The sequence below is a fragment of the Balearica regulorum genome, chromosome 2 (genome assembly GCF_011004875.1).
Source record: "Balearica regulorum gibbericeps isolate bBalReg1 chromosome 2, bBalReg1.pri, whole genome shotgun sequence".
In the NCBI taxonomy this organism is placed as follows: Eukaryota; Metazoa; Chordata; class Aves; order Gruiformes; family Gruidae; genus Balearica; species Balearica regulorum.
Window position 1 is genome coordinate 116,617,745 of NC_046185.1, and position 11,566 is coordinate 116,629,310.

Sequence of the window (11,566 nt, forward strand, 5' to 3'; positions counted from 1 at the left end):
TTATATTAGTTCTCTCAGAATATTTTAAGGCTTTGTATAGAAAATGCTGCCAACTCATGATGTTTAGTTTTGAATGCTGCAGCATTAAGGGACCTCACGATCATAGCAGTTTTCTTTATGAAAAGCTTTGGTTTTAGGAGAATATATTATGAACCAGAATCCTATACTGCCAAATGTCAGCAAGAATGAAAACAGTTTTTTTTTCTTCAGAAGACATAATATTAGAAGCCATCATTTGATATCTGGGATCTGACGTGTGGTTAGGTTTTTTTTGTTCTGTTTTTTAAATTGTTTTGTTCATTGGGAAATCAAATAGCACTGCGTTAGGACTGTCTGTCACTGGTACGTAAGTAATGGAACTTCAGAATTGCTACCAGAGTTCCTGTAAGTATTGTTTTCACTTTGTCACCGTTATCCAGTGCGCTTAGGTGTAATTTATTTTTAAACACCTCAGGGAGTAGCTCCATGGCAGTTTGAGCAAACCCGAAATCAAGGCTTTCATGTTCTCTCTTCATCCTTATGTTAATACAGTGCTCATGCAGCCACACAGTGAACAGCTTGGAGGGGGGGGGACACTGATCTTCCTTATTTAGGCTGGAAACAGATGATCACACCTGATGCAGTAGAGCAACCAAGGGGAAGCTATATTTAGAAAGTAATTTGTCAGGTAGCCATAGAGGGGAGGGAGAAGAGAAGAAATAGAAGAAATTCGGGGTTGAAAATGAATAGTCTCAGGAAAACACTGTCCAGCAGTGTAGTTGGGAAACGTTTGGAGGTGTCTAGACTGTATTGCTTTGAGATGGTGAGCATATGTAGTTGTCATGCTTTGGTACCTCCTTTCTTTAAAAGGATGACAGTAGTCAAACTCAATATTAAAGCCTTCTGTTAGTGTTGTTTTCCAGTGCTATATGTAGCTATTTCATGCAGTGTTTAATTATTGAATTTAATATTAAAAACAATAGGATATGGACACTAAGGTTTTTTTCTCCCAACTAAGATACATACTCCTCTCCCTCTCTGACCCTAAATGATTTTCTTACTAACTTACTCGGAAGTGACGAGTCCTTCCACTGGAAAGAAACACAGTAGCTAAGGAAGGTGTAATTTTGAATCACATCAAGCAAATGAAAGAATAAACTGAGATCAGCTTTTGATCAGCTGTTTTGATCCTTATGAGACACAAAATGCTTTATGAATTAGTGTAACAGACCTTACATTTAATCATTTCTTCTTCCCTCAACTACTTGTTTGCTTTTATTTTGCAACAGTCTGAAATGTAGCTTGCATAGGCCAGGTGATAATCCTAAATGTTTTCAATTTGAAAATTGTATATAATCATGAAAAACAAATAAGGACACTAATCTTGAAATAAACATTCTTAGCATGTATGTCCTCTGTACTTATTTTAATGATCTTTTTGTATATCAGTGGGGAACTATTAATTTCACCCTTCAGATCTGTGCGTATTTTGGCTTCAGTAACTTCTGTTCTAAAGTTATGTGTGTTCTGGTTTCTTTGTAGGTAAAAGGAGGCATTGAGACTACCTTAGAGAAAGAAGTCCTACAATATGACTACTCTTCTTCATATTTTGATATATTTGTAAGTGTTCTTTAAAAAAGAAAAAGGGAAAAAAGCAGCAAAAGTATAGTTTTCCACGTTCCTCCTTCCACAAATGTTCCCTAGTTTGAGTCCTGTGAAAGGGTTGATCTTTTCTTGATAATTTAAAGCAGAAGGACTTGTGCCAAATTTCACCCATGTAGGGGTTGCCCAGTCCTGCTTTGGCAGCAAGCTCACGGAGCCTGTGGCTAGAGATGCTTAGACACACTTAAATTGCATCTTCTGCTGGGTGGGGAGAGTGGAAAAGCAGATGAAAAACTCAGTCAAGAATGTGAGACTGGTGTAACATAAAGATAATTCATGAAGAGGACAAGACCAATAGTCCTCCAGCTGTAAAATCTTTTTGTTTAAACTGAAATTTTTGGGACACCCTCCCCCAAAATAAGTCAGTTGCAGTCAGGAAAGGCTTGTTCCCAGATTGGCCTGTATAGGTTAGGGTTTTTTTTCAGATTTTTGTGTTTTAACTGCGACCTTTTTTTTTAACATTGTACTAAAAACAGATGACATGAAGTATGATTCTCCTTTACTATGTATAAGCACCTTAGGCACATGGGAGGAGCTCTATAGCATTAGGAAATTTGTCTTTCAGCAAGGCTGTAGCTCTGTAGTTGCAGTGCATTTTGCACTGCATGGACCAAGTTACTGATGTCTAAGTAAAAGCTGTTTCTTTATGGTTCTAAAGGGCCCCATGTTTTTGCAAGATCATTAATTCTACCAGATCTTGTTTGCCTGGCAGAGGTGAATTGGTTTGGTATTAGTCAGTCATTTTATATTGACAACTATATCCAGAATCTCTCTTTTGAAACTGATGTAAAAACCCATGTCAAATGGAATGAGATACCGGATATAAAGATTTGATAAGCTAGCAAACTGTGCTACTTCTCCCTTTCTCTCTCATCATTATTTTGCTGGCAGGTTCTCCATTATATACCTTACTACAGAAAGCAAAATATGTTACCTGTAAATCTTGATGCTCTGGAAATTATTTGCCCTGTAGTTGAACTGAGGTTTAAAAACATGTAGTGCAAAATAATAGACTTTTATTCCCTGGAAAGGGACTAGGTCATTGAATTCTGCAGAATGATTTGTGGGCTTATATGGGTTTTCTTCTGGTTCTGCTACACATCACTGAAACATATATGTTTGCATAAGATTAAATGGGTTCATTGTACCTCTGGCCATGTATGTCCTTGATTTCTCTTAATTTTTAAGTGGTTTTTTTTCACATTTTTTAGATTCTGAACACATCTTTTAAAACAAGTTGGAGGCAATCTAATATCAAATAATAAACAGGGAAATTGAGGATTAGGGTCCCTGATTCAGAAATCTTGTCTGCTAACTGATTTAATTTTCTGGCCTAGAAATACTGTAACTTTCTTTACTGCAAAATATTTGGAACCGTTTGCTTCTGCAGGCATCTCCATAAAGAATAGATTGTTGCAACATTGTTCAATGTTCAATAGTTCAATAAATACTAAAAATTTAGTAAGTAGGAAATTGTTTTAAATTTTTTTCCCGTTTTCCAGTTGCATTTGTGAAGTATTTACAGTTTTAATGATATTCTTGCGCAGTAAGATTAGTGAGATGCAGAGTGATGCTCAAGGTATTTGCTGGATTAACTGCATCTAAACTTAACTGCTTAGATTCCAGTCAGGTAAAATGATCATGAACATACTTTGTATGGCTTTTCTATGTTTCTAACTTATTTGTGGAATTGCACATGCTTGCATATTTGAGCCTATGTAGGCATGTGAATGGTGCCACTTGCTTTACAAATGGGAAATTGTGTTCTCTTTCTGTTTTATAAGCACATGTTCAAATTTGTTTCTCAATAACAGAACTTAGATTGCCCTGTTTGAAGTGTTTTGTAAGCAGTTAGTATTTTCAGTGAGCTGAGAATCATGTGGTTCTTCTGTGTTCTGAATTAACCAACAAATATTTTTTTCCTTTCTCTATAGCTACTGGCAGTCTTTCGATTTAAGGTGTTAATACTTGCATATGCAATGTGCAGACTGCGCCATTGGTGGGCAATAGCTGTGAGTAGTAGCCAAGCTTAATGGAGTTTTAACTAGAATGGATCAAACAGACAAAAATTTTAGATGCCTCTTAACGCTTGTATGTTAAGAATCATCTTGATGCTATATATAAAAAATCAGCTGTACAGTAACAGATTAAAAATTTCTGTTCTGGAAGATTTTCAGCTTAAGACAAGAATTTAATAGCCCAGTGGGTGTGGTCATTATTAGGTATCATGTTAATACAAGTTGAAGACTTATTTTGAATCTGGTACGGATGTTTAGTTGTAGCTGCTTGTTACACCTGACTTGTTAATTAATGTTTGAAATATATTTGCACATGAAATAGTGAACTGTATTTCAAAAAGAATTGGCATTGTTGTACCAGAGATCCAGCTGTCCGTTAACTCCCACTTTTTAGAGTTTTAGGTGCCAGCCATTGAGCACTAGCACTTATATTGCTTCATGCTCCAATACAAAATGTTGAATATGCATCCCTCCTTAGAAAGGAAATGCTTGAGAACTGCAGGCAATGATAATTTTTTCAGTGGATTGGAGCAAAGATCTTTAATGCAGCTGTACTGTGTGGATGAGAAAGAATGCAAAACTTGATGACAAATTCATACTTCTACCAGTTAATACTATAGATTGTCATAGAATAGGCACATTGCTGGCTTAGTGCATTGTAAATCTTAGACTTTTTTTCCCTTACACCATGGTTGGTGCCTTGTAGAATGTGTTCATTTATAACTTTCTTCAAGTGAGTAGCATGCAGTTTGTTTACATCCTCATTTTTTTGAAATTGTTATTGGCATGACACAAACACATAACTAATATGACTGCTGCTCTGACTGTTTATTAAGTGCTCACCTCTCAGAATCCCTTACTCTTAGTTGTATAGTTTTAGAGTATTTCTTCCAATTACATCCTCCAACTTGATGCAGTTGTTTGTGAGGTGGTGAGAGTGAACCCATCGTGGTGGTAAGCAATAGATACATAAAACTTCACTGAAGGTTTTGCAGAAACCATTCATCTTAAAATCCTACCTGTGCTTACCAGAAGCTAGTTAGGTTCTGCTGTTATTTAAAGAATTGTTGGACTCAAATGCACTAACAGAGTTAGAATCCTTGCTTAACTGAACAGTACTTGTCCACTGCTTTTTTGGGGCTTTTTTCAGACATTTTACACAGCCTACCATTTTTTAAATGTCAGAGAATATTAAGTCTTCAAAGTGATTCATTTTTCACGATATCATTACGTGAATTAAAATACTAATTAAAATTTACTCATGCAAAGATGTTTTGTTATTTGAAATGGATCTTTTGATTTGGATGGTAGTGAAAAGCATGTACTGATTGCTTTTTCCCAAATACATAGGTATTTTTTTAAGGGACTTGGTGAATAAAATACTGCATTTTCATTATACAGTAAGATCACAATTTATATAACTTAGTATCTGTGTATCTAAACTGCTTATCTGCTATGTGGAAATCAACATTTGGAGATGTCTGTATTAAAAGTTATCAATATTAAGATGGTTATTTTAATAGCACATTAAGTTAATTGTATCATAGTTGCTAAGTTTTATTAATCTATGATCTTGCTGTTGTTGGTAAATATTTAAAGTTGCAACTGATAGATAAGGGCAGAAATGAGAAAGTAAATCCAATTATTAGTCTTAACTGTTTTTACCCTGTCTCTTTCAGTTTACAACAGCAGTGACCAGTGCCTTTTTATTAGCAAAAGTAATTATTTCACAGGTACATATTCTAATCAAATGTTTGTTTTACTTTGTTGCTTTCTGGAAAGTAAGGTTCTTTAGGGTAATTTCTGTAACATTGTGTGGTTTTGTCTCCTTCAAGCTGTTCTCACAGGGTGCTTTTGGCTACGTGCTGCCCATCATATCCTTCATACTTGCCTGGATTGAAACTTGGTTCTTGGACTTCAAAGTGTTACCGCAAGAAGCTGAAGAAGAAAACAGTAAGCTTTTGATGTATCCCTTCAGTCGCTGCGGTTGGCAAAATTTGATCGCCTGCTATCTGGCACAAGAATGCTTCTTTCAACTTCTCAAAATTTAAAGAGCTGTGGGAAAAATTAAATTATATGGCATAATTTTTCTTTTTATGGAAAGGACCATATGCCTTCAGCAAAGTGGGTTTTGAATTAATTTAGGGAGGTAGAGTTAAAAGTTACAAGGTCCAGATCGGTAATTTGTCAGGCACTTAGGGACATATATAATTTTGTATGCTTAAGACATGAAAATTTAACTGACTTGGGTTCTAAAATTTTCTTTTTTGGGTAATGCATAGAATAAGTTGCTGTTTCCTCTTCTAGGAAGAGTAGGCACAATAACTAACTCAATGTCACTAACTTTTCTTTTGAGGAGGAAAAGGGAGAGCAAAGAAGTATTGTGGAGAGTCTGCTTCGTGCACAGACATAATGAGATCAGAGAGAGTACAAATTTCAGCCTCCTCAAGATGAGGCAGCAGGTCATGTGATGCTCAGTGTATTCAACTAAATGGAGGAAACCCACCGACTTAGTTGAAAGAGAATATTGCTTGAGTGGTGAGGAAAAGCAAGCATAGATTTCTGCTACAGATGTTTTGTTAGTTTCAACAGCAGGAGAGTAATTATACAGCAATTATGCATCACTATCTGAAGTACAGTCTGAAACTGTGTTGGAAGGGCATGTTTACATTTTATGTAAAAATGAAAACTCTACACAGGCATGGATGCCTCCATTTTTTTAGTGCTCTGAAATGCAGTCTTTCTGCTTTGATCCCTTCTCTCCTCTTTTCCACTACTCCAAGAAAGAAAAAAAATATTTGGTTAAATTAGTACATTGGGTTTTTCCTAGACAAAAGGAAACTCAGGGTAACCTTTCTTCTTTTTTTTTTTTGAGGGGGGTGAGGAAGTACAGCTGCATCACACTTTAATCTCAATAGATAAGAAATCTGTCCGGTTCAGAGACTTTTGCATGTTTTATACTGAATATTCATAGACAAAGTATTTGATACATAGACATGTAAATACTTGATGATCACAGTCATAAAACTGAGATATTATTTGTAAACCCCTGTGAGAGTCAATGATACTTTCTTTTTATTCATTCTTTGAAATAGGTGGTATTTATTAAAAAGTATGCTTTTTATTTGAACTCTATTTCCCAAAAGGACAGGGTTTCACTGGAGAATGCTGGTTTCAAGCAATTAAGTCAGACAAATGATAGGCATGATTGTATTGTGTTGTGTGGTGGTACTTATATAGTGCCTTATTTGCTCTTAAATCTAGGCAGATAATGAAGGCAGATTTTAATAGTTTTTGCTTTTTGACCAGGTTTTTTTCTCTCCTCTCTTTAGAGGGAGTGGAAACTGACTTTTTTCCACCTTACTGTTTTGTTTTTAAAAACAACCAAAAAACCCTGCTCACACCAACTTTCTGCCTAATGCAATAGTGCTCATAATTTGGGTGTTTTGTCTGTAACTTTAAAAAAAAAAAAAAAGGCAAAACTATCTTTCCACTGAAGATGACTTCCAGCTCTAAAAGTTTCCTTCCGTGAGCAGGATTTAAATCTAAAATCCACCCAGTGTATGTCTTCTAGTATCTTGTGACTCATTGTTAAGTATGGAGATTTACCTTCCTCTTTTGGACAGAATGGAAGTATAAGTAAAGCAGTTGTCTCCTTTGGAGACTTCATAGAATAAAAGAATCAGAGAATCATTTAGGTTGGAAAAAACGCTTAAGATCAAGTCAAACTTTGAACTGGTTAATAAGATAGATTGATATGTAGAGATAGTAGTTTGAGTTGAAAAGAGATTTTTTTATTATTATTTTTTAAAATAACTGCTGGCTACCTCAGCTCTCATGATTCAGTAAAACAACAAGGTGGGGTTTTTTTTCCCCATCAGTCTTCATGTGGCAGAGAGTAAAGGATGGAAGCTCTATAGCCTTACGTTGACCTAAAATGCCATCGTTGCCCTGTTATTATCAGAAGACCTGTTGATGGCAGTAAGGATGAGATGAATTAGCTTCTCTACTAACCCTTTTTGGGGTTTTGTCCTGTATTAAACACTCTAGGATAGCCCCATGTAATTTCTAAATCATTTTCCTGATTTTAGATGAAATTGAGCCAAAAGGAGTTGGAGATTGGAGTAACTGGATATGTTGAGACAGATAAGTGAAAGCCATTCATGAGGAGTCTTGTAGTGGCAAAGTGAAAAAATAATTCATTTGGTTACGTGTGGCAACTCACTGATCATTAAAAATATATTTCAGAGTTTTAGTTAGCCAGTGGATATTGATGAATTTACATATGGCATCCTAATCATGCAATTGCACGTAGCAGAAGGAGGGATTCCTTAATTCGTGTGTACAGTACCTCTGTTTTGCCAGAGTGTGTCTCCTTAGCTGCCTGAAATTATATAGAAGACATAAATGTTAAATAAACAGTTTGCTTTTTTTTCCGGAGATATTTATTTATAGAAGTAACTTGTTAGGAATGCTAATATCAATCTAACATCAATCTTTAAGATTCTTCATCAGTACTTGATCTTTAAGATGCTATGTGACAGCATTAAGGATTTGGTTTTTTGAGATTTTTTTTTTCCTTCTAGGATTTTTGATGGCACAGGATGCTTCTGAACGAGCAGCTCTTCTTCACCCGGGAGTCCTCTCTGATGGGCAGTTCTATTCTCCTCCTGAATCTGTAGCAGGTAGTTGCGTTCGCATAGCGAATGTTTTTTCATATTGACGTTAAACTCCTGCATATTTTTCTCCCCTTCAGAGAGTAAGGTGGGGGAGGGGTGAAGGGAAGAATATATTTTCCTTTTTAAACTAAAAATGTACTTTACAATCCTGAAATGAAAGATTCTTTGTTATTCAGTAATTCAGTTCAGTTACTACCTATCAGATGAATTACAATACACGTAGTTATAGTGGGGCTTCTGACATGCCCCAAAGGCGTTAAAACCAAGGTAAGTCTGAAAGAAAATGGTATCGCAACTGAAAGGGGGTGGTCATTGTTTGTTTCTGCCATCGATGATCCTTAGGGATCCCTTGCAATTTGAGATATTCTATGATTCTGTGATCTCTTACCTGCTAGCAATAGTGTTTATGCAGCAATGCGCTGTTTGATCCAGCCTAAACTTGGAGCTTTGCATTATCTTAGGATAGACAGTGAACCTGAAACTGCTCTAAAGCAAACTGAAGTTTCAGTCAGAGGCTGTTTTCCTTTCTCATAACAAAAAGAAAAAGCCCTGTCTTTATAAAAGGCTGGCTGTGTGGGTATATTAATACTGAGGGCAAGTGTTAATTACATCTTAACTCTGCATTTCATGTGCTTTGTTCTAGTTGTGGTATGAGCTGAGCAAGCCAAAAAATAAAAGGAAGTATTGCAAGATTTAAGAATGTGTTTGCAGGCATTTCAAGGAAATGAGTAATTTCTTTATGGGTTGAGCGGATTTGAGCTATTTGAGGATGCAGTGTGAACCCCCAAATCCTATGTCAGTCTTTTTACCCTAAAGTGGAAATGCCTTCTGTAAAGCTGTGGTGTATTATACAGTATATTTAAAATATTAATACCTTCTAATTGCTGCAGATACGTTTGCTTATCTTGTATTATAGTTATACACGTTGGTGATATTTTTCAGTTGGCTGTGTGGTTGCTGAGCATCTTGGCATAATGAATGACTTAAGAGCTCCATCTAGGGATGACAAAGCATTAAGACAATGTTGAGTGTAACTAATGATTCAAAGTGAAAACGTAGTTTAGTCAAAGCTGTGAGTCTATCTTGAGGCATAATGATTGGACGTATTATACTGGATTTAACCTGGGATTTTTTTTAGCAATAGAATATACAGTGTGAGAGGAAGCCTAAGCGGAGCTAATGTGTTTTCCGTGGCAGTTGGGCCGCGTCAGTGTTGCACGTGCAGTGAGCTAGCGTGCCTCAGCGTGCGTGTGGTGACTACAGGCCTATGACTATGCCATTGCTTTCAGCTTATTGAATGGCTGCTTGTTACCTTGGTTTCACTAACAGCTCGTGCCTTCTCCTAGTCTGCCCTAACTGCCAAGTAAATTTGTTTAAGCGCCCTTTATGGGTATGAGAAGCAAAAGAAACAGTCAAAGGAATAAATTTGAACTAAACACGCAGATACTGGTAGTTACACAGTATTCTGAAACTGTTAGATGATGTACAGTAAAAGTAGCTCACAATTTAAAATACTTTCTTCAAAATTCTGTATTTTTTTCAGATCAGACAAACTATGGATTGTCCTCAGAGACCAATTTTTGGTCAATTTACCTTACATAGTGATTGGAAAAATATTTAGAGATAAACTGTTCCCTGTGATCATGCAGAGGGGAATAAACCCCTCTACTGACATGGCAACATGTCTAAAAACAAATTTTTGCTGTCAGGAGGTGACATTTTAAACATTCCAACTCTGTTGGAATTTGCAGCATATTTATCTTTTTTATGTCTTCCTTGAAGATGCACATGTCCAGGGTCATGCCCTTTTCCATCCGCTTTTTTATATGGGTTGACCCTTCTTCTTCAACATTAGACTTGGTTGCCAAGTAATCATTCTGGAGGTAGCAAGTGGAAAATCAGCCTGGAAAGAATAAACTTCTACAGTTTCTTTACAGTTTGAGCTTCAGAATGAAAGGCAAGTATGCTTTTCCAAGAAAGGAACGGACTCCAGAATAGTTTGGCCAAAAAGAAAAAAAGCATAACACCTTTGTCTTTTTTTTTTTACTTCTTTCTAAGAGAGAGTGTGGGTCCATAGTTCAGCTTCAAATTGATGGCAAAAGCTGAAGTAAGTCTCGAAGGCATTTTATCACAGACAGTTCCTCACTCACCCTTTTCCCCCCACCCCCCCCGCTGTGGAGGTCTCATTTAGACTGTCCAAGATGTGTACGCATACAACGGGCTGCTTGCTTGGTGTCTCCTTGCTCCCCTTGAACCGACCGATGCATCAAGCCACCTTCCTGCAAAGCAGTGCCTCCAGCAGGAGCTGTCTCTGGGCACGCAGCCTGTGACCAGCTCAGCTTGCTTTTTGGGGCCTTCCAGGGCTCTGTCACAGCTGAGAGCAGGCAGGGGACGAGGAGAAGAGAACTGGGCAGGGAGAGGCAGAGGGAGCTGTTTGGTCTCTGGCTTTGAGTGAGACAATCTCTTGCCAGAACACTAGATACAGCGTTAATGTAGAAGTTACTAATTTGTAAAGCAGTATTTCTGGCCGCTTTGAAAGTGTCTTCTGAAGTTGTCTTCCAAAGGGCAGGACGCAGCAAGTGGGAAGATCTGCTTGTCAGTGAGCAAACGTGGAGTTGATTGTCCTGAATGTGTTGTAGTGAAAACTTGAAGCACTTGCTAACTGAACCTGTTGACAGTGTAGGTATTTCATGAATGATCCCAGTGCTGGGTTTTGGGTTTGATAACTGTTGGAAAAAAACCCAAAACATTCAATGTGAAACCTCCAAAAAGATAAGAAATCTAAAGTAAAAAGAAAATATTTTAATGAGAAATAGTTGCTTTGATTTGCCTTTTGATAAGCCATTACTAGTGGTGGTCTGCTTTTTCTTTTTTCTCTCTCTCTCCTTCTCTCTTTGCTTTCCCTTTTGCTCACTGTCCTTCTCACTCATTCTCTTTTCTTCTCTCAACTGATCTAATAGCATTCCTGTCTCCTTTTCAGGATCTGATGAAGACTCTGAAGAAAAGCAAGACAGTGAAAAACCAGTTGTATAGCAAATATGAAAAACCAGGTAAATTCCTTCACATAGAACCTGCGTATTCCTAAAAATATTTTTTTTCTTCTTAGTTTCTTCCCAAGTGATTTGAAGGGTGGGCTAACTCTTAGGAGTTCATCATCTTTGAACCCAGTCTGTCTGTGTCAGCAACCTTCCAGCAGGAAATCGTGCCAGGCTCTTTAGAGCCTGTAGT

At 37.0% G+C, this 11,566-nt stretch overlaps 1 protein-coding gene across 4 annotated transcripts in view; it reads left to right on the plus strand.

The window, feature by feature from the left end:
• Nucleotides 1-11,388, plus strand: part of STARD3NL (STARD3 N-terminal like) — a 33,301-nt gene extending 21,913 nt beyond the window's left edge. Inside the window, exons 3-8 of one of the 4 annotated variants that reach the window (XM_075745481.1) lie at nt 1,522-1,599; nt 3,576-3,653; nt 5,339-5,392; nt 5,495-5,612; nt 8,246-8,344; nt 11,319-11,388. In XM_075745481.1, coding sequence (XP_075601596.1) covers nt 1,522-1,599; nt 3,576-3,653; nt 5,339-5,392; nt 5,495-5,612; nt 8,246-8,344; nt 11,319-11,371 — 480 coding nt within the window. In that variant the 3' untranslated portion in view covers nt 11,372-11,388. The remainder of the gene's footprint in view (nt 1-1,521; nt 1,600-3,575; nt 3,654-5,338; nt 5,393-5,494; nt 5,613-8,245; nt 8,345-11,318) is intronic. The other 3 variants (XM_075745482.1, XM_075745483.1, XM_075745484.1) reach the window with 3 other exon arrangements.
• The last annotated feature ends 178 nt before the right edge of the window (nt 11,389-11,566 follow it).